The sequence below is a fragment of the Rousettus aegyptiacus genome, unplaced genomic scaffold, assembly GCF_014176215.1.
Source record: "Rousettus aegyptiacus isolate mRouAeg1 unplaced genomic scaffold, mRouAeg1.p scaffold_m13_p_14, whole genome shotgun sequence".
In the NCBI taxonomy this organism is placed as follows: Eukaryota; Metazoa; Chordata; class Mammalia; order Chiroptera; family Pteropodidae; genus Rousettus; species Rousettus aegyptiacus.
Window position 1 is genome coordinate 14,254,066 of NW_023416289.1, and position 21,435 is coordinate 14,275,500.

Below are 21,435 nucleotides of genomic sequence, written 5' to 3' on the forward strand. Positions count from 1 at the left end.
AGGGAAGGGAGAAAAGGAAGTAAAAGTGTCCGTGAAGATTACGGGGTCCACACGCAGTGACACGCCTAAAGTATCCTGGCTCCAGTCCTGATATATCCGGCTGCGCCCCACCTATTTCGGCATCCTTGCCCAACCAAGTACCTGGGTTTCCGCCACTGTATGCGGACTAGATCTCCACGTGTCCGCGCCGGGGCAGTAAGCTCTTGTCATTACAGCCCTGACTCCGATTGCGGGGTACCACCTGAAGCCCTGAAACCTGTCTGACCCTCGTAGAGAGGGCGGGCACAAGACAATGCCCGGCCCAAGAACGTGACTTGGGTGGAGGACAGCACCCTCCCTGTCCCGCCTAGCCCCACCTCTAGCTGTGTTCTCCGGAGCGCGCCGCCGTGTAGATTGACGCGAATCTGCGAGCCTTCGCGTGAGCGTGCGCGCGCCCGAGTGCGTGCGTCCCCGGCGTCAACTTCCGCGGGCCGGGCGGCTGGCGACCGGTGTTTCAGAGAGGGGACAGCGGCAGCGAAAAGGACAGCGAACAGGTGGGGGTGCGGCACGAGGACAGAACCCTTTTACCCCTGAGAGGCCAAGAAGGCGCGCGACGTGACTCCGCCTTACCTACCAGGGAATCCCCTCTCCATTGTCCTCTGGTCCCGCCCTCCATTGGGCACGCCCTTTGCCCCGTCGCCCGCCGATTATTGGCTGCAGGTCACGCCCCTCTTCTCTCTCCCTATTCCCATTGGCTCCTCTTCCACGTTCCTCTCTCGGAGTTTCCTATTGGCGCAGACCACACCCTCTCATTTGTCACCAGACTCCACCTTCAGTATGGGTTCCTCCCCCAGCCATCTTTCATTCATTCTGCGTCTAGTGCCGGGTGCTTGGGTCATGCGGGTGAATCAGACGCATCCCTGTCCTCAGTTCAGGAGATGGTGGAAGGACACGGACCTAGGCTACCACCATAACAGCCTCAGGTGAAGCCTAGCCCAAGTCCCGAAAAATGGTTAGGTTTGCTCCATGGAAACACTGGAAGGGCATTCTCGGCAGAAGGACATGAGACATGAAAGAAACAGGCTTATTCTGGTAATTACGAAGAGGTAGGTGGAAGGAAAGAAGGGGAGATGACGGGGACTTGTCCAGGTAGAGGCCCAGAGACCAGTGAGAAGTCCAGGAAAATATATAGATAGTTGAGGGGAGTGAAGCCTGAGGCCTGAAATATTTTCAATCAGCTGGTTGCTAGGAAGGGTGGAAAGAAGTGGACAGGGGGGATCAGGTCTAGATGGGGAAACAAAGTGCATGGAAAGAATGATTTCAATTCTGAAAAGAAGAAGGGCTCTTGAGCAACTGCTCTGGGTCAAGTACTGTTCTGGGTTCTGGGGACAGTGAACATTTGGAAGGAGAAAACATAACTAAAAATGTACTGTACTTCAGATGGTGATACCTGCTACAGAGAACAATAATGTGGGGAAGGGGAGGTTGTGGTGGAGAGGAGAGAGGAGGTTTACTATTTTATAGAGTATTTTATGGAGGCTTTTCTAGTAACATTTGTGTAGAAATTTGAGGAAAGTGAGATGCAGTTATATGAAGGGAAAACATTTCAGATGGGGAATGTGTTCAGTTTGAGATGCCTGTTCTACATTCCAGTAATGTTGAATTGAGAACTGACAACACTGGTCTGAAGTTAATGAAAGAAGTTTGGGCTGATGGTTTTAAAACCATGAGAGTAGATGCTATCACTTCAGGAGTGAGCATGAGTGGAGAAGAAGAAAAGTTTCCATAGCTGTTTCCAAGCCCTAGCGCAGTACAGTGTTAAGAAGTCAGGAAGACAGGGACGACTAGCAAGAAAGAGCAAGAAAGAACAACCAGTGAGATAGGAGATTTGGGGAGCCAGGTGGAGAACATGTTTCCAGGATGAAACATGTATGAAGTGCATGAAGATCATTGATGACCTTGGTCAGATCAGTTTCAATAGAAATTGAGGGGAAAAGCCTAATTGGAGTAAAATTTAAGAGAGAACAGGAAAGAGCTGGAGAGTGAGTATAGATGATACTTTACATGTTGTACTACAATGAGGAACAGCTAGAGAGAGTACTGCTATTGCTGGAGAAGTGTGGGATCAAGTGAGGATTTTGTTTTGTTTGGTTAAGACAGAGAAATAACAGACATGTTTATGCTGATGGAAAGAATCTAGCAGAGAGGAAGAGTTTGATGATGTGGGAGATATAGGAGAGAAAAGAAATGCTGTAATTGTGTTCCCAAGTGGGCAACATTGTTCAGAGATTGGAGCCTTCAGTCAGTCTCTGGAGAGAGACTGGATTGGACTGAGCCCTAGCATAGAGTTGGGGGTGACTTCCTCAACTAACCAGGAGGATCCCACTGATAAGGGACAGACCAAGGATTGGCTTGGGTTTGCTGAAGTTTCCTTCTGCCCCACAAAACCTGATTCTAAATTGGATTTGAACAGATGGCCCAGCAGAGAAGAGAGCATTCCAGGAGGTAGAGGGACTAGTTTAAGGAAAGGGCATGCAGGCAGGCATTCAAATTGACTGAGGCCCAATGGGCTGGAGGAGGTGGGTGGGGCCAGGTGGGAGGGGAGGGGTAGGAGGCAGTTAGAAGGCAGGGAGACCCACTCACCTATCAACCCAGCAGTGGAGGCAATACTGTACCAGCTTCCAGCCTAGATAGTCCCTGAACACAGGAATTAGAATAATGAGTAGGGTCCCAGGAACCACCATCTTCCTTCTACTTTCTCCCTGTCCAGCTCACTTGGGTAAGCCTGCTGGAGGAAATGGGCAGCCACCCAGAACCATGGGGACCCAGCAAGGGCAGTTGTGGATCACAGGGCCTGCTGGTCCTTAGGCCACACTCACTCATGCTGGCCTCCACGTGCCCTTCTGTGTCCCCAGAAGTCGACAGTGTGGGGCGTTGGAGTGACCAGGCTGGATGTGACCCCCAGGATGGTGCTGGACTCAGGGGCTCAGGTGTATGAGCAAGCACCCCCCAGCCCACCAGCCAGTCCCTCATCCTTGGGCCATAGGCTGAAGCCCTCAGACCAAGATGGGACACCGATGTACCCCTGGCCTCGATCCCTGGCCTTGCCCCTGGCTCTGTCAGTCTCCTCAGCCCTGCAGCCCCAGCCTGAGCTGCAGTCCTTCTCAGAGCTGCGCTTGGGCCAACGTGGCCACATGCGTCGCAGTGAGAGCACCTGCACCATAAATGGTACTGGCCGGCGGGGAAGTAGCACCCAGGGTCGGGCCCTACCTAGACAAGGACGGAATCCAGGTGGAGGCACCCTGCGGTCTGCAGCTTCCCTGCCTCACATTGCTAAGACTCGAAAGGATATAGGCCGTGGTTCCAGCAGGAGCCCCTGCATGTTGGTGGCCCTGCGGCCAACTAACATGGACCATGAGCGGGACAAGTTCTTCCAGTCCCATTACACCTACAACCCACAGTTTGAGTACCAGGAACCAATGCCTATGGCTGTGCTGGAGAAGTACTGTGAGGCCTCTGGACAGTTCATCCATCAGGTCAGTCCAGCCTGCCCACCTCACCCTGGCCCTAACCACCCAAGCGGCCTGGCCTGACCAGCCACTGTGGCCCTGTGTGCAGGCAGTTGGCATCATTGAAGCTGTCCTGGAGAAGTTTGGCACCTATGAACGCTTTGAGGCTGCGACTGGGGGCCAGCTGCTGACCAAGTGCCAGATCTGGTCCATTGTGCGCAAATACATGCAGAAAGAAGGCTGTGTTGGGGAGGTAAGCTTGCCCTGCTTGTGAGGCCCCTCTTCTACATGCCCCAAACTGGGCTATCCAGTGGGTAGTGCCAGGCCCAGGTCCACACCTGGCCAACTAGTGATCCCTGGCAAGCCCCTCTCCCTGCCCCAGTAAGGTGGGAGCTGGCTCTTAGCAGACATGGTGAAGGGCAGGTGTCCTGGTCAACCATATGGCCTGGCTGCCCTGTGGCATTAGTGAGTCCATCTGCACACTGGCCCCAGGGCTAGTGGTCATGGCTCAGGGCACTGCTGCTGCCTGCAGGTTGTGGTGCAGCTAAGTGAAGACCTGCTGTCCCAGGCAGTGATGATGGTGGAGAACAGCCGACCAACATTGGCCATCAACCTGACTGGAGCCCGCCAGTATTGGCTGGAGGGCATGCTGCGGCATGAGATCGGTCAGTGTGTGGGTAGGCGGGTGGGCATGTAGGGTTGACAGTGAGCTGGGATGTGGGGGACAGTCAGGGGCCCCAGTAAACCCACCCCCTTTCTCCACTTTCCCATTGAAGATGGGCCTTTTCCCTTTGTGAGTAGTCACCTCCTCCCTCTGGCTCATAGAGGTAGGCCCAAACATGCCTACCCACTCTCTGGGCTCACCCTCATCTCTCAGTCCTCTTGGGTATCTTTTTTTGTCTCCACTATTTCTCTAATTTCCCTTGACAGTGGAGACAAGGTTGCTGAGGTCCCAACCAGCCAGAGGGAGAACCCTGAGGGTCCCACTAGCCCAGCCAACATTCGGGCCCTCCAGTGTAGGAATGGAACTGGCTGAGGACACACAGAGCTGGGTTTAGGAAGGGAAAGGCCAGGCTGGAAAGGAGAGCACTTGACACTAATTACTATTTGGTCTGTCCCTCTTCATCAAGAATCCTGTTGCTCTGGGTAAAAGGTGGTTTTTGCTGGGAATAGCAGCATGACTGTTAAAATGACATGGGCATGCAGGATGCAGGCGAAGTGGTGTGTGAGTTCCTGCCTCTCTCTCGGTTGGAGGGGGACTGGGGGACATTTTGAGTTTGAGTTTTGTGTGTGTGGCCCTGGACCCATTGGGGAGGATTTTTGCATGTCAGGCTGTGGGTCTTTGGGTGAGAGTTCATCCTAGCAGGGTCTTCATGCTACCTGGGGTTGGGTGAGTATACAGATTGGGGCAGGGGTGGCAGAGAGGGCTCATGTGAGAGTCTGAGTCCAGGGGCATGAAGATACATGTGTGTCACTTGCTAGAGGTACAGCAGGGTGGGTCCTGGGTTGCCACGACCAGTGCGGCTTCCCCTTTTCCCTCCCACAGGCACCCACTACCTGCGGGGTGTCAACAACGCACGGCAGCCCTGGCACAATGCCGAGGGCCGGCTACAGTATGGGCTGCGGCCGGCAAACCCCACTGAGGAGGGCTTGGCCAGCCTGCACAGCGTGCTGTTCCGAAAGCAGCCCTTCCTGTGGCGTGCAGCACTGCTCTACTACACGATCCACCGTGCCGCGCACATGTCCTTCCGCCAGCTCTTCCAGGACCTGGCGCGCTACGTGCAGGACGCTGACGTGCGCTGGGAGTACTGCGTGCGTGCCAAGCGTGGTCAGATGGACACCTCGGTGCCCGGTGGGTGCTTATTCTGGGGACCGCCTTGAGCTGCGGCTGGGGACAGGGGTGGCTTCAGGCGTAGGGGCTCATGGCCCTACGGTGCCCACAGGCTGCTTCAGCAAGGACCAGGTGTATCTGGACGGCATTGTGCGCATTTTGCGGCACCGCCAGACCATCGATTTTCCGCTGCTGACCTCGCTGGGCAAGGTGAGTGACCGGTCACAGGTATTCAGATGTCCCAGCAAGTTCTCCCCTAAGCGTAGTGTTCCCTAAACCTCTGATGGGTGCTCGACTGAGGACTGGGTGTCAACTGTCTCTGGTGGGGGAAGGTGAACACAGGAGGTGAAATGACAGTCTGGCAGGTGCTTGACCCAGCCTGCAGGTGTGTGTGTGTGTGTGTGTGTGTACGCACGCATGTAGATACTGCATCTGAATCTGGGGACGGAGGCTGGAGAAATAGCCAAGGATCAAGTCCTTGGCATTGGGTATTTGTGCCAGGCTGAGGAAGGTGAACTTTACCATATCAATGGAGAATCAGAGAAGCTTTAGGCAGAGTGGCACAGATGTTTACTTTAGAAGGCTCCCTCTGGATGTCTCATGGGAGGTGGATTAGAGAGAGAAGCCTAGGGAAGGGAGTGCAGGGGAAAGAGGAAGGGGACTTTCCAATTATTCCTACAGAACTAATGGTGGTCTCGGCTAATAGGGCAGTGGCTATGCAATTGGAAAGGGAGGAGCAAGCTGGAGTGCTCTTCAGAGAATGGAATCCCTTGAACTCAGTGGCCACTCTCAGTGGGAGGGTGACAGATTCCCAGCTCCCTCCCTGGAATCTGACCTAGGGGACTATGAGGAGGGTGGAGCTGGCATAAGGTGGCACCCAGAAGTTCAGTGTTGAATATGGGGAGTCTGAAGTGCCTGAGAGCTATCCAGGGGAAGGTAGTCAGAAGGCAGTTGGATACATACTATTGGGAGTGGATCAGGAGACAAAGAAGAGTTCCAGGAGCAAAGGGCAGTGAGCCACTGGTAGAGAGCTGGGATCAGCCTCCTGAAAACCAGTGCCCTTGCCTACCCCTCAGGCCCAGCTTCCTCCCTGCAGGTGTCCTATGAGGATGTAGACCACCTGCGGCCCCATGGGGTGCTGGACAATACCCGGGTGCCCCACTTCATGCAGGACCTGGCAAGGTACCGGCAGCAGCTGGAGCACATCATGGCCACCAACCGGCTGGATGAAGCGGAGTTGGGCCGTCTGCTTCCTGACTGATGCTGGTTGAAGGCTATCAACAGAGGCCCTGGACAGAGGGCTCCAGATCAACCCCCAGAACATGAAGCTGGCTGCTCTGTGCTTCCATGGCCTGGGTGTTTCTTGGGGGACTGGGAGGGCAGGAGCATCTCAGGAGGAGCAGCAACATTAGTAGGTGTGTGTTCCTTGGGGCCTGGGGACCAGCAGCATGTTAGGCAAACTGAGTCTGCCCTCCTGCCTCTATCTTTTTAGCAGAGGGGAAGCCTGGGGGCAGCAGGGAAGATGAGCATGAATGGGAATGGGGGTTAGTTTGGGAGTAGAAACTTGTTCTTTGCATGAGATGGCTTTGGGTGTCTGTGTACTCTAGTCTCCCTTCCCCCACCTGGCCCCTTGGTGCTCCTTCAGCTTTCATGCTGTCTACCTCTCATTGGGTCCTAGTGGGGGTATCCCTTCTTCTGGGGTGATTGCCTGAGCCTGAGGTCCTGGCTTTCACACAGACTCAATGGACAGAGGTCCTAGTAGTTAGAGACCCAGCTGGGCTGGGATGTGCTTTCCAGCATTTTGCCTCTACCATTCATAATGCATTTCTTCTCTATTTATGTGCTCTTTTCCTGGGGCTGGAAAGCAGCAGCTGTAGAAGTCTTGGTGAGAGGAAACAGGGCTCCTCTGGAAGGCATTGACTGTTGCTGACCCCACTCTCATCTCACACACACACACACACACACACACACACACACACACACACAATCCTTCAGGCCTTGCAAATCAAGCCTGAGCACTCACCTGGCCTTGCCCCTACTCCCTTTTCTGGCCTCTGCTGTCCTTGTCTTTGCCCACACAGCTGGTCTCTGATAGAGGTTGGCATACCTTGGCTGCAGCCACAGCCAAGCCTAAGGGGCAGGCCCCTAGTTGTCCCAAGTCGTGAGCCCCTCCTGTTCCAGGAGAGGTACAGAAATAGTAGTTGCTTCCGGTTTTACCTCAGACTCAGCTGTGTGAGGTTAACCTAGTCCCACTCCCACTCTTGGCCTTAGTTTCCCCATCTGTAAAACTTGGAAACACAGCTGGAAAGTGTTTATTCATTTAGTCAGTGAATATGCAGAGAGCGCCTTCTGTGTGCCAGTTACTGGTCAGAACTCTCACTGAGCTCCTATAGTCCTGAGAGAAGGCAGACAATTAAAATAGCAATTACAATGAGGTGTGTGGTTTCTGTCTATGCAAGGTCCCTTCCGCTTTCTCTCTCCTAATCTCACTTCCCAAGGCTGTGAGCAGTAGCTCTCTCTGCGCCAAGCCCAGGGTTTCCACGGAGTAGGGCTGGTGATTACACATGCCTCCAAAGGTTCAGGAACGTAAAAAGGCCCAGGTTAGTCCCTCAGGGATGGACTTGAGCTATTGGTGAATAGGGCTGGGAACTGAGCAATGGAGCATAGGGCTATGCACATCAATACCCTAGTTTCTGGGCAAAGAGCAAGAATCACAGAAATCCCAGGCTGACCCTCTGGAGTTTATTCACTTCCAGTGAATACTGAGCCAGGCAAGCCTTTTGTGGCAACCGACCTTGCCAGGGCAGGATCTCAGGTCTTATCCAGCTTGGGCAGGCAGTGGCCTGTCAGTGCTCTGGCATTCAGGAATCTAGAAATGAAGGGGGAAAGTGGTCAGTCATGTGGGGCTTGCCCTCTGCCTCCTGGGCCACATCCTCCCACCAACCTGGCACCAGGTTTAGTCAGTTTCACACCTTCAGACTCATCTTCTGCCTCGACGTCTGGTTCAGGCTCTGGGTCATACTCTGGCTCTGGGTTGGGCTCTGGCTCTGGTTCCATTTCAGGTTCTGGTTCTGCCTCTGGCTCAGGTTCTGGGTCCATTTGGGGTCCCAACTCTGGGTCAGCCCCTTCATAGGCCTCAGCTCCCACCTCTGGCTCAGGCTCCTCCGGGCTTCCAGATTGCACTGCCTCAGAGCCCTCAGGACCTCCGGTCTCCTCACAGTGTGAAACTCTGGGCAGCCCAGGGCATAGAGTCCCTGAGCCAGCTGCCTCAGGCATCCGGTGACCAGGGCATGGAGGATCATAGCTGCGTTCCCTGTAGCCTGGGGAAGAGGTGGGAATGTCTTAGGCTCAATTTACCCCTCTGTAGTTGCCCCTGCATACACCCATCTGCAGGAGATTAGAACTCCGCCTCCGTCACGCCCCCTACTCTGACTTAGTCCTTGTCTGGAGCGTGTGCTCACCAGTGCCGACATGCTGCCAGTCCCAGGCGGGGTCGGGCGTACGCACGGTCCGCTGGGCGCAGCGCAGTAGCTCCTGGCAGGCAGCTTCGCCCTTGCTTTGTACCAGCAGCAGCAGGCGGCGCACCCTGCGCTCAGCATCTGGCAGTGCATCCAAAGCCTCATATTCAGGCCCAGTGAGTACTCCCCGCGCCAGAAGCGCATCCAGCAGCAGACCAGAGTCGTCCTGCAGCGTTTCTACCAGGCGTTTCCGTTCGCGGTCAATCATCTCTGATGGCCTCTCCTGTGCGTTGCCCATAGTGGGGACTGCCTAGGGGTAGAGGAGGGACGTAGTGGGGGCCGGGTCTCCGCCACCCTTGACCCCAGCAGCAGTACAGCTCCGCAGCACAGGACTCCTTGCACTCCTGCCTCTCCAGATGTTTCTGTCAGATCTTCTCAGGCTTCTCCTTGGATCCCTAAACATTGGCTGTGGCCCTACACTCCTCTCTGCTTTCCCAAAACCCTTATCTATGACCATTCTCCCCAACCAGACCCTCCCTTTTGAGTCCCAGCTGCCTGCAGATTCCACAATCTGTTCAGACTTAGTTTATCCAAACTAACTTCTTTCCCAAACTTGCTTATCCACCATAACCAGCAACGCCCCACGCCCAGCTTGCAATCAAGTCCTTTCCAGTCTATCTGCTGAATAATTCTCAATCATCCTCATCACTTTCACAGTCTAGCCTTTCACCTTCAGCCTAGATCCAAATCTCCACATCTAGAGCACAAAGTGCTGAGAGCCTCACCTGCTCCTCTCACATACCAGAGGAGATCTAGACCCCTTATCTTGACCCCGAGGTCCATCTTTCCAGGAGAGGTCTGGCCCCCGCACACTCTGCCCTGCCCCCATCAATGCCACTACCATGTTGTAACTCTAATGTAGTCAAATGGCCCTTCCTAGTTCCCTAATACCTGAGCAGGGATACCTGAATTCTCTTGAGTCCTAGCTCTTGACCATGATCTTACATCACTCGAGACCCAACTGTCACCCTGCTGCCCTGGGAATGACAACCATCTCTTGCTTCACCTTGAAGTACCCAGGGCCCAGCTCATAAAATCTACTAACAAATGCTTGCTGAACTTTTACCGTTTTCCTTCATGGGTCCTCACATTTTGAGAGACTGTCTTTACCAAACAGCAGGTGTTAGGCAGAAATTAATTCACTTTGTCCATTTATTGACAATTAAGAATGATGACCCATTCCCTCTTGGGTGGCCTGACCCAGGCAGCCAGGCTCCTGGCATTAAGGAGCAAAGAGATCAGGCCTGGACCACTCCTTCTCTCAGCCCATCTCCTCCTGCCTTGGTTTTGTCTACATAGCACCCTCCTGGTCTCCTCCTCCCTTTGGAGTTCCTCCTCTATTTCCTTACTTGGCTGTAGGTCTAGGAGAATGGATTTGGTCATAGTCCCCATACTGCCTCCCAGGTCTCTCTAACTACTACCTGGTATCATTCTTTGCCTCCTTGGTCATTTCACCCCTCCTGGCCATATTGAAGAATCAGCTCTTCCACCAAGGCCACTGATCAGAGACTAGGAATACCCCCTGCCCCTCCCCCTCCATCCTCTCCATCAATGTCCTATCACCCCTAACCTCACCATGATCACCTCATCACCTATGACAGCCTGAGTACCTCTCCTATCTTATCACCTCCACAGTGATTTCGACAACTCTCCCAGGCAGAATTTATTGTCCTCATTTTACAGATGAGAAAACAAGCTCAGAGACCAAGTGGCAGAACTGTAATCTGACTTCATACTGAAATACGAGTTCTCCTGCCAAGCAGAATGTTAGCCCTAACTACCTGTCCCCTGTTCCCTACCGCCCATCAGAGCGAATTCAGACAGACTATTGGCCTAGCCACTCTCCCATACCCTGGGACAGCCAGGCTTTCCCTCAGTTCCCTCCACCACTCAGTGCTGGGAGAACTCACAAAGCCCCTGGCACTTTTGAACTTTTGCGTATGCTGTTCCCTAGGCCAAGAATAGCCTCCTCCTTCCTCCATGCTGTGGGCCCATCCTCCAAGACTCAAATGCCCTCTTGTCCATCCCAGTGCCTGAGTGTGTCATAGGCAGACTGGTTCCATTTCATCTCCTGTTACCCCAGTAAACAGTAGACATCCTCAGCACTGCACTGCCAGCACTGCACTGTGTACACATGGATCTGCTGCCCTCTTCAGCTGAGGCTTCCAGAGATTGTCCTCAAATCACAGGTGCAAGAAGAGAGAGGGGACAGAACCTACTCTTGTAAAGGTATAGAGAGGGAGGGGGCAGGTCAAATTGGCCCTCCATTCTCCTTCATTCCTCCCCAAGTTATTTTTATGTTAGCCTCCTCCTCCCATTATACCAACTCCTATCCTTTGTCCTGTCTTGGGCACAGAATCCCCCATTGCTGGTCTGGGCTCTCCCTGTGAGACTCAATGCTCAGAAGTAAATACCGTACCGAACTTATGTCGCGGCTAGTCCTTCAAGGGTCACAGGCCAGGTCCTTCCTGGGGTACCAGGCAGCTCCAGGTTCAAGGCTCAGAGGGAGGTCTAGGCCCCACTCCCCACCTGGCCGCACCAGCTCTGTTGTTAGAGAGCCTTTGTGCAGGTCCGACCACCGGCTGCCCTCATCTCCCCTCCACGAGTCCCACAGTTGAGTCCTGCGGAGGGGCGGGGCTCACACACCTCCTTGGAGAGCTGCTGGTGCGGGGCACGGCACGGATTCTGCCTAATCTGTTTCTTCTCCCTCCCCCAGCCGGGCGGGGTGGGGCTCCCAGTCTGGTGCGCTCCGGGCGGGCGGCCCCACTCACGGGTCTAGCCTCACCCTCGCCGGGGTTGGAGATGACAAGGCAGAAAGGGCTGGGCAGGGTGGGGGTGGGAACAGCAGCTGTGGTGAGGGCGAGGCTGCCAGGGCTGCCGGGAACTGGGAGGGGGTGGGACCAGGAGGTGGTGGGGAAGAGCAGGAGTACTACTCTGCACGGAGGCAGGCTGCTGGAGGCCCCGCAAGGCTTAGGCTCGTACACGTAGTTCGCTTTCCCTCCCCACACCGGGAGCGCCGCATGAGTCAGCAAGCGGGCGGTGCGGCCGCTAGCACTCAGCGCCCACTCTGGCCTGGCAATTTTCAGGCGCTTTATCCCTAGATTCTCATCGACCCCCCTTTACCTGTCACAGATAAGGCTCAAAGAAGTGGACCAGCTTACTGAGAATCATAAAGCCAATGAATTGCCGAGCGGGGTGTGACCTCCGGAGCCTCCACTTCCCAGAGGTTGCAGTGGCCACGCAACAGCCCTGTATCTGGGCTGGAGAATCCGGGCCTAAGCAGGAGAACTAGAAGCAGGTTCCCCAAGCACTCCACTCTCTAAGGGTTTCTTCATTAAAGCCCTAGGATCAGGATGCTTCTACGAATGCAGTCACCCACCACCAGCCACCACCCGCCACCACCCATGACTTCTGTGCTCACTGGTCGGTAAAGAAAAGAGACCAGAAACACAGAAAAAAAATGCGGTTTATGTGCAGGACTTCATAATGGAAAGGGGCTGCTGAGTAGCAGGATCTTGGCTCAGCCTCCACCAGGGGGCGCGGGGAAGCCAAGAAGGAAGGGCGTGGGGCTACAGGCCAGCCCCTCAGCCAAACTGCTTCTGAGTGAAGAAGGCCTCAGGGGGAGGGATCGGCCCCAGGGCCCAGGTAGGAGGCCCCACTCTCAGGGGTGCTGTAAATGGTTAAAGCTCCAGGCAGGCTGAGAGCTGGGCCTCCCAAAGGTGCTTGGATGTCCAGCAGGAGTGGTGCCCCAAGGGCAGAGTCCTTCCCTAGGAGGAGTGAGGCTGTGCTCAGCAGGGAGAAACAGTTTCCTCTCCTTTCTTTGGGAAAGGAAAGCTTCACCTCCCTTGCCCTCCCTCTAGTAAGTTAGGATGAAATATCTGTTCTCGACCTCACCACTCTCATCCAGTGGTGAGGGGATGGGTGGCTTAAGTAGCTCTCTGCAGGGCAGCTGAACTCCTCCTTCAAAACACAAACCACCCAGCCCATCCAATCATGGTAACTCAGGCCAATCAAGATCTCCCTCAGGTCCAAGTCACCACAACCATTACCTGGGCCTGGAGAATTTAACCCTTTGACTGCCAGCTCAGTCTCACCCTTCTCTGGAACCAAGGGCTGCATCTGCATGGGAGAACCCCAGGAAGCAGCTGGGGAGGAGAGCTGGGGCACTGGCTAAGAGAAAACAGCCATGGACCAAAGGACTTGCCTCAGCAACCCCTAACCCCCTAATGCCCCGCCCTTCCCACCCTTATCTTACCAGGGACAACTCCATGTCCAAGTCCATCAGGGTCCATTCCCTTCCTTGGAGGCTGGGGCCCAGCACCTGGGGGGAGCTCCAGGTCAATGGTGCCTTCCCCGGGCTGCACAAACAGCTGGACCCCACCAAGCCCCATGCCCCTGCCCTGCTGAAGGTGTACTCACATCCAGGGACCCTGCAGGCTCCACACTTTCAGGGGGGCCCCGAAGTAGCATTGGAGGCAGCAGATTCTCTGGGCTCCGGCCCCCCCTCTCTAGGCCCAGAGGCCCCCTGTGCACAGAGAACTGCTGTTGGCACCCCACCCCACCCCCCAATTAGGTTCCTAAGGAACCTGGATGCATCAGGATCTAAATCTAACAAAATCTAGAAAATGCTAGAAGGCACACACACATAGATGGGCACATAAGAGTGCCTCCACCTCCTACTTTTGGCTGAGGTTTGGGTTATGGAGATGGAGTCTTGGGATGTGTCCCTTCCCTATACAATTTTCAATACCAGTGCTTCTTAAACTGTTGTGTACTTTAAAGTCTTTACAACCACCCCAATGAACTGAGCCCTACCACAGAGATGTTTCCACTTTCCAGGACCTCTGATGCTGGTACTCCTTAAAGCAACTCTAAGAAATCAGGTCAGATTATGGTGCCCAACATTCCCCTTAGCCACTAAGCGGGCAGACAAAGATGAAGTTTCAGGGGCATAGTTAGTGCTAGTCTAACTGCAAAAGTGGCCCACAGGGCTAAGAGTCAAGAGTCAAGAGTCTCTGCTCACCTGTCAGGTACCTCCCTGGGACCCCTTGGTTCAGGCTGTTGGGCATTCCTGGGCCCCTCAGGGCTGAAGCTCCCTTTCCCTTCCAGGATGGCCTGCACCACAGCCACAGGCAGCGGTGGGGGGGCTGTCACGCAGAAGTCACACTCGTTTGGGGCCAAGGCCAGCCCAGCCTCGCCTTCCCCCCCTGGGCTGGCCGGCTCTTCTTTGAGCAGTGCCAGGCCCTTCTCCCTGCACCAGAGAAAAGCTTCAACCAGACCCTGGCACTGACCTCTCCCCTACCCACACAGCCATCTGGGCTGCCAGGCCCTCTCCCACAGGCTCCCCAGAGTGCAGCCCCTGTCTGTGTCTCCCTTACCTCCTGCCACTACTGGAGGGAGAAAGCCTTGCCCCTTCAGGGGATGGAGAGTCTTCTGGAATGTCAGAGATGATGGGGCCCCTGGCCCTGTGAGGACTGCTGAGGCCCAAGGTGGTCTCTGGGAGAGGCTGTAAGTAGAATAGATAGGCCCAGTCCTTTACCTGAAGCCACAAGGTAAGCCAGAATCCAACTGGTGCCCATATGGACCAGTTCTAAGGGGGAAGGTTTGCAGTTCATGCTGGGAAGTCTGGTCTGGTGTGTGTGTGTGTGTGTGTGGCGGGGGTGGGGAAGGTGGGGGACGGGGGGTAAGCCTGGCCTCCATCTTCTCTTCTTTTGGAGGAATGGGGAAAAGGAATAGGCTCTCCATAAGCCCAGCAGTGCCCTAGGGAAGGGAGGAGAAGCAAAACCTACCGACTGGATAAAGTAGGGGTCCTGCAGGAGGGCACCAGGTAGGGTGCAGGCACTGAATTTGGCTGGTGTTGGGCATGAGCTCCCCTCATCCAGCATCAGGGATCTGTGCAAGGTGGAGGGGCACACAGCAGGGGGCTGGGCAGGTTCATCTCCCATGCCCCTCAGCCTGCACCACGTCCCTCCCACAGGCCCCAGCAGCCAAGTCAGCAGAGCTGAGGCCTGTTGCCAGGGCATCAGTCACATGCTGGAGGCAGAAGGGGCTCCCCCCAGAGACGGGGGCCTTTTAGGGGTAGAGAGAGGAGGGAGGGAGCATGGTTTGAATCCCGGACCCTCTGATGTAGGGATGCTTCGGGATGAGAGGGTAGGGGCTGCTGGGGTGGAAATTTGGGGATAGAGTTCTGTAACTGAGGGATCTGAGAGTGAGAGATTCGATGGTGAAGTTGGGGGAAGAGGGAAAAAGTCCTGGAAGGGGACTTGGGGAGATGGCCATGGGACAAGGAAGATTGATACAGTGGGAAAGAATGAAGATTCCTGATGAAAGAGTTTCTGGAGGAGGAGTCCCTGTATCGTGCCTTCAGCAAGAAGGGTGCTGAAAGGCGGGGTGGGGTGGGTGAGTATCCCTGGCTTTCTCACTCACAGCTTTCTCTTAGCTCCTGCGCTGCTCGATCCCGCCTGAAGTGGCCCAAAGAGGCACTGGATCAGCTAAAGAGGAAGCAAAGGGTTAATTCATCCTTTGGACCTCGTCTTCCAGGTGGATTAGAGGACTGGGAAAGGGGGTGTTCAGGAGTGGAGAAAGTGGGGCGTAGGGAGAGGAACACCTTGCTGATGACCCGGTGCTGCTGACCATGGCTCTGCCGCAGCGTCACCACCTCCCTCCATAAGATCTCGTTCTGCCTGGGGGAAGGTGCGGGAGGGTGCTGAGGCATCTGAGAGTTCTCCCGGTCACCACCCCCCACACAATGGCAGACCTCAACCCGAGACTACTTGGATGATCATCCATCCTTAGAGAAGAGAATTCCGCAGCTCGGCCCAGTAGTCAGGATGGAAGCGGCAAGGCTTGAGAGAGGAAGCGGCCGCCTGGAACCGCCTGGCAGGCGGTGTCCTCTCGCCCAAAGCCCCCCTCCTCCCCACCCTCCTCCGCCCCCTCCCCCGCACTGCCTGAGCTCCCGCAGCCGCGCCTCGGTGCTCTCCTGCACTCCCCGCAAAGCCTGCACCTCGCCCAGCAGCCGGCCCAGGTCCTCGGGGCGCCAGCGGCCGTCGTCGCTGCGCAGCGCAGGCACCTGCGAGTGGGAAACACCGTCGGGCCTGAGTCTCCTAGAACATGACCAGCCGTCCCAACACCCCACCTCCCGAGTTGGCTGGTTTCCACAGGCCACTCCACCTTGCGCCGCACGCGTTCCAGTAGTTGCTCGCGGCCGCGCACGAAGCTCGGGTGCTGGAACTCGACGTGGTCGCGCTCAGGCCTGAGCAGGCCTCCCTGTTCAATGCTCACCACCTTCCGAAACCCGTCTAGGGAGTTGGGGGAGGAGGGGGTGTTAAATTTCCCCATCCCAGAACACCAAGTCACCCACCCTGGCTTTCCGCCCAGCCCTAGGGACTCACACATGTTGAGTTGCCTCACAAAGCTTGCCATGTTGCTGTGCTTAAAGTACTGGGGTAGCACTTCCTTGGCAAAGCGGCTCTGGTCGCTTACGAGGAAACTGGTCCCGCTCTGCGGAGAACGCCGCCCTCCCACCCATAGTGCAGGCGGAGGCCAGACAGACACCGTGAGACGTGCCCGCCCACGGCCGGCCCGCGCACACACTCGCACTCCTTCTGGGGACCCAGACTGTCGCTCATGGGGACACGAGAGGAGGCCAGACTAGAACCAGCTCTGAACCCTAGCCTGGGGCAACCAGCCCGACCCAGACTCTGTGTTCGGTTCACAGAAAGGAGGAGCATAGGCCAGATATGGGTTACAGCCTGAAATGAGTCCCAGACCAGCATCACCTGAGCTAGAATCAGACCCAGCCCTTCTCTTCTGGTCTCTGTTTTCCAATTTGTCTGATGGGGTGGGGGTGGGAACTAAATGACAACAAAGATCCCTCTAGGTCTAGGCTCTAGGTCTCCAGATGGCTCCTACCCTTTCCTCCGCCCGCAGGAAGTCGCCTCACCTCTATCTCGCACACCCCCTTCAAGATAAACTATCCTGGACGACTGAATCCAAGGACCCACATCTCAGTCCGGGACGGGGGTTGGGTGGGCGTGGACGTTCACTGACTTGAAGAGATCCCGGGTACCACTGGGGGAATCGAAGGGCCCCAGCCCTCACCGGGCTCCAGCGGATCAGGTGGTCGGTGCCGGGGTCGCCCACCAGCGCCCACAGCTTGCCGAGGAAGGCAGGCACGGGGCTGGGGCTCGGCTCCGTGGGCAGCGCGGCTGGCGCTGCCTGCATGGCGCAGTCTCGGCCGGGCTAAGCGCTCCGCCCCGCCGCCGCGGGCTTGTCAAAGCCGCAGAAAGTGCTGTGTTTGCCACCCGCCCCGCGCTACTCCGCCTCCCCGCACGGGGTCAGGTGGGGGCCACGTGCGAACCCGCAGGGCGGGGCTCAAATCGGGGCGCAGCACCACCAGACCGAAAGGGCAGCTGGGACCCGATGTTTGTGAAGAAGTGCAGTGGGGGGCGAGACCTGAGTTTGAATTCCATCCTTCTCAGGCCCGCCGTTTCCCCCGTGGTTCTTCAGGAGAAACAGCCCGCGCGCGGCCTGATGTGGGCTGGGAAAGTCCTAGAAGCCGATGCCGTAGGCACAATGAAGTCTGGGCTAGAGCCAGCAGAGAGGAGCAGGGAAGGAAGGGGGCTGAGAAGCAGACACCCTCCCGCCGAACCCTGTGGCGTTGTCATTTCAAGGATGCAGAGTGCACCGCCCCGACTCCCGTAGCCGCATTAGTGCACCAGATCTGCAGGTCTCCATCTCTTACATCCCTGCCCAGACGACTCTTCCCACCTCCGCCCTCCCTTTCTAGAGCCGATCGGGTTTTTCACAGGACGGAGAGACACTGCAGAATTTATTTCACACTCACCTCTGAGGCCTAGCCTGCACCTGTGCCCTCCCCTCCCACCCCACGCCGGGGCGCGGAGTTAACAGTGTTTGCAGAGAGGGTAGGCTGTAGGAGGGTGATCCCACTACCGGGTAGTAGGCGTCTGCAGATGTTGAGAGCACAGAGCAGACTCAGGGCGCCCCCAATCTCCGAGAGGTACAAGGGGCAACAGAGTTCTGAAGGAACGGGTTAGCAGTTGCCGTGTGTGTCGGCAAACCCACCCAAAATTTCAGAGGTCACCTGTCTGCTTGGGCAGGTTGGCACGTTAGCCTCATCACGGCACAAGCATGGGCCGCCAGGGATGCGGCTCCCGCGTTAGTTTGAGTGTGTAGCTGCGCAAGCGCGGGCACTGAGAGAGGAAGGCGTGCAGGACGGAGGGTCGCACTACGCAGAAACAGTGCACTTCGCGCAGGCCCGTGCAGCGCGCCGCCAACAACTCCAGTGCAGCGTCGAGGTCGGGGGAGGCGGCGGCACGCACCTCGAGCACGCGCAATGTTGCGGCGTAATGCAGCGCTGCGAAGCGCACCGGACCTACAGTGTCCCCAGAGATGCAGAGGCGCAGCGCAGCCACCGGCACAGCAGACTGCAGGATACGCGTCACGTTCTCGGCGGGCAGTGCCGGTTCCAGCTCCAGCTCCACGGCCAGTCCAGGGTGGCGGTGGTGCAATGCCGCCCAGGCTTCGTTCGGCAATGGGGGTGCGCGTGCGTCCTCTGGGCACGCGCATCGCAGGGCCAGGAGCATGAAAGGAGCGCGGTCTGGCGCCGCCAGCGCCTCGAGGGCCGTGTGCGACAGGCTGGCCAGGTGCAGGCCCAGGACGCTCAGACGTGGGCAGGCTTCTAGTAAGTAGAGCACCGAGCCCGGCCCTACGCTGCTCACCAGCGTACTGTTGTTTAGGAAAAGGCTGCGGAGCTCAGGGCAGCCACGTGCCACCTGCAGCACTAGCGCGTCATCCAGCGTGAAGGGCAAGCGCCGCAGGTCAAGGTGACGCAGCGCATGGGCAGCCCGGCAGATGCTGTGCACTGCGTCCAGGACGTCGCGGCCTGCATCGAAGAATGGCTTCTCTCCGCGGCACTCCAGGCGCAGACCTCGAAGCCCTGGGGAACGGCTCGCCAGTGCGATCAACAACTCCGTGGCTGCCCGGCGGCTTGACTCCCTCAATGGCTCAAATTCCAGCCGTAGGTTGTGAACGTGGTCCAGGCAGGCAGATAGATATGGTAGCAGCATGTCTTCTCGCTCAAAGTCGCAACTTGAGGTTTGAACGGTGGAGAAAAGGCATCTGGCACCTCAGCCTGAGTGCCAGAAACCATCTCCTCTTTATGCCCCCTACCAACACACCTCCCAGTCCCAACCATGGCTTGGTTGCTCCAAGGTAGCCACTAATGCTAGGAGGGAACTCCCACCCTATCCCTTTAGATAGAAAACGTCAGATGCCTCTGCAAGAAGTTGAAACCCTGGCAGGGAAAGCTAATGATATTTAGAAGCCGGGCTTTCTCAATGGTCTCTAATGAGGCGATGCATGGTCAAGTTCACATTCTGCCTCTGCCATTCCTTAGCTGAGTGACCTGCAAAAAGTGGTCAGATATCTCTGCTTCAATTTCCTATCTGTGCAATGGAGATAATATTATCTATTAATTTATATAAGGCACCTACAGGAATGGTTGCTACACAGTAGGTGATCAAGGAATGTTGGTAATGATTATGCTTTTTAATATGCTTTTTATAAGAGTCGCTGAATCTCCCCAATCCCTGACTCCACGGAGAGAGGGAGAAGGCGGAGGGTGGCAGGGGAAAGGAGAGAAGCCGGCTCACCTGATGTTCGTGTTGTGCCACACGGAGCTGCAGGTGGCAGCAGCAGCCCAGGCTCTGCAAACCCTGGCTGCAGCAGCACGGTCACGCAGGGGTAGGTGGCGAAAGATGAGTGCCAGCACCTCCTCAGGTAGTTCTCCAGGCTGGACCATTGCCGCCTGGGGGCTCCACTGCTCCCAGCAGTTCCTGCCTGGAGACAGAGGGACGTCTCTGGGCTCAGGAAGACCAGAGTGTTGAGAATGTTGGATCCTACGTGTAGAAATGCTGGACCAGGAGCTGCTAACAATTTGTGGAGCCCGATGCAAAATGAAAATGCAGTGCTCTTTGTTAAAAACATTATTCAGAATTTCAAGTCAATGACAGCATTGTGTTTAACCAAGTTATTAAACCAAGCATGGGGCCCTATGCGATCATGAAGTCAACCCTGGATGCTGAAGGATTCTCCTTTAAACTACATTATCACTTGTTGAAAAATATTCCCATTTTATGCAGTATTAGAAAGAACGCAACCAAGACCTATGCGCAAAGTCGATAAAGCTGAATACCCTGATTTTGGACGATGTTATCGGATATTTCTCCTAGTTACTAAAGTCTTCCCTGGAGAAGCTGGAGGGTGGTTGCACAGACCCCGCCCCTGGCTCAGAGAGCCCACCTTGCCTCCCCCGCCTCCCTATATACACACTCAGAGCTGCCCAGACTAATCTTATAGGTGTCACTGAACTTCTTCCTTTCCAACTTCCACCCTGAGTACAAGGAAGAACTGGACCCAAGCCCCACCTGTATGACCACTGAAATGAAGGCTTCTCAGACAGCGCGGGGCTGCAGAATTACTCGGACACTTGTTCGCAATACAGATTCCACGGGCCCACCTACTAAATCAGGCTCTCTAGAAAGAGTGTGGCCTGAAAATCTGAATTTCAAGAAGCGCCGTTTAACTGTACTTGTCCCAAGTCGAGAAACCCGGTCCTAGCCCTGCCAGTCACTAGAGAGTGACGATGGGGTTAATAGAGTGAGCGCATCAGAGACTTTTAATTGGCAGGGATCATAAACCAATCACGAAGCGGTGCCGCGGGTGGGGCACCGCCAAATCCGCCCTAACCGGGGAGGTTCCGTCCCTTCCTCCACTTCGCGGGTTGGGGGGAGGGACGTCCTGGGTGTTTCCCTTGAAATGACGGTGGCAGAAAAGCTTGGGGCTCTGGAGCCCGAGGAGCCCTGAATTCAAGTTGCTATCCTGACCCTCAAGAAGCCCAGGCGCCGGCTGGGCGGTTTAGACTCAGCTGGAATTCCGAAGACCCACACCCGAGCGCCGCCTTTCGGGTGGCAGGCTTCGGAAAGTGTGCGTCCTCTTTGAAGTTGCCGATCTTATTTTAAGGTGGTCGAAGGTTTTCGTACATAACGTTTCACACCACTTGCCAATTTTCTGCTTTCTCCTATTTTCCAGGCTAACGGTCCCTGCTGTAATTTGTGCGTGTATCCTGGAGCTTTAGATATCCTAGATCAGTCTTGAACCTGGTACCCAACGGCACCCCGTCCTGAGTGTCAGAGTAGCAGAGATCAAAGATCATCGAGCTCGACCCCCCAGAAGGCATCAGAAAATTCTGGTCCCTGGGGTCTCCCTTGTCGATCCGTCCGTTTCCCGCCAACAGAAGAAGCAGGGCAACTCTCACCCTCAAGACCTACGGCCTCTTAAGAGCCTCACTTCCCCGAAGTCCCTTGCCGCGAGCAGTTGTTCCTGCCGTCTAGCCTCGGGTGCCAGTGTCTTACCTGCTCAGCGGACCAGGTGGGCTTTGCCCTGAGGCTGGGGACTCGCGGTGAAGGAGAGTGGGCGGGAAGGAGCCGCGGGGAGTCTGAGGGGCGGGACGCCGCGGGACTGGGAGGGTCGGGCTGGGGCGCCGCCCCTGCGCTCCGCGCACACCCGGAAGCAGCGA

The 21,435-nt window shown here is 56.1% G+C and overlaps 3 protein-coding genes across 17 annotated transcripts; 1 reads left to right on the forward strand and 2 right to left on the reverse strand.

The window, feature by feature from the left end:
- The first annotated feature begins 3 nt into the window (after window positions 1-3).
- Window positions 4-7,750, forward strand: KIAA0895L (KIAA0895 like). Of its 7 annotated transcripts, XM_036231488.1 has the most exons (8): window positions 553-1,085; window positions 2,750-2,758; window positions 2,895-3,515; window positions 3,598-3,741; window positions 4,021-4,153; window positions 5,035-5,340; window positions 5,432-5,529; window positions 6,416-7,750. In XM_036231488.1, exons 3-8 carry the CDS (start codon window positions 2,946-2,948, stop codon window positions 6,578-6,580), a joined length of 1,416 nt encoding a protein of 471 aa, XP_036087381.1. In that variant the 5' UTR covers window positions 553-1,085; window positions 2,750-2,758; window positions 2,895-2,945; the 3' UTR covers window positions 6,581-7,750. The 7 variants fall into 7 exon arrangements, with proteins under 7 accessions (XP_016018843.2, XP_036087384.1, XP_036087383.1 ...); XM_016163357.2 differs by lacking the exons at window positions 553-1,085; window positions 2,750-2,758 and adding an exon at window positions 4-533; XM_036231490.1 differs by lacking the exon at window positions 2,750-2,758 and having other exon boundaries at window positions 551-1,085; window positions 4,057-4,153.
- On the reverse strand, window positions 7,617-17,672 carry HSF4 (heat shock transcription factor 4). Of its 9 annotated transcripts, XM_036231486.1 has the most exons (14): window positions 16,938-17,672; window positions 16,229-16,337; window positions 16,008-16,135; window positions 15,782-15,906; window positions 15,445-15,520; window positions 15,264-15,328; window positions 14,627-14,729; window positions 14,216-14,343; window positions 13,861-14,088; window positions 13,257-13,362; window positions 13,093-13,158; window positions 8,781-9,087; window positions 8,292-8,639; window positions 7,617-8,188 (listed from the first exon to the last, which is right to left on the reverse strand). In XM_036231486.1, exons 1-14 carry the CDS (start codon window positions 17,058-17,060, stop codon window positions 8,181-8,183), a joined length of 1,920 nt encoding a protein of 639 aa, XP_036087379.1. In that variant the 5' UTR covers window positions 17,061-17,672; the 3' UTR covers window positions 7,617-8,180. The 9 variants fall into 9 exon arrangements, with proteins under 9 accessions (XP_036087379.1, XP_016018754.1, XP_016018795.1 ...); XM_016163338.2 differs by lacking the exons at window positions 7,617-8,188; window positions 8,292-8,639; window positions 8,781-9,087 and adding exons at window positions 12,144-12,604; window positions 12,887-12,956 and having other exon boundaries at window positions 13,861-13,984; window positions 14,216-14,370; window positions 14,631-14,729; XM_016163330.2 differs by lacking the exons at window positions 7,617-8,188; window positions 8,292-8,639; window positions 8,781-9,087 and adding exons at window positions 12,145-12,604; window positions 12,887-12,956.
- On the reverse strand, window positions 16,027-21,376 carry FBXL8 (F-box and leucine rich repeat protein 8). Its single transcript, XM_036231492.1, has 4 exons — window positions 21,272-21,376; window positions 19,511-19,697; window positions 17,683-18,947; window positions 16,027-16,135 (listed from the first exon to the last, which is right to left on the reverse strand). Exons 2-3 carry the CDS (start codon window positions 19,657-19,659, stop codon window positions 17,975-17,977), a joined length of 1,122 nt encoding a protein of 373 aa, XP_036087385.1. The 5' UTR covers window positions 19,660-19,697; window positions 21,272-21,376; the 3' UTR covers window positions 16,027-16,135; window positions 17,683-17,974.
- Between the last annotated feature and the right edge of the window lie 59 nt (window positions 21,377-21,435).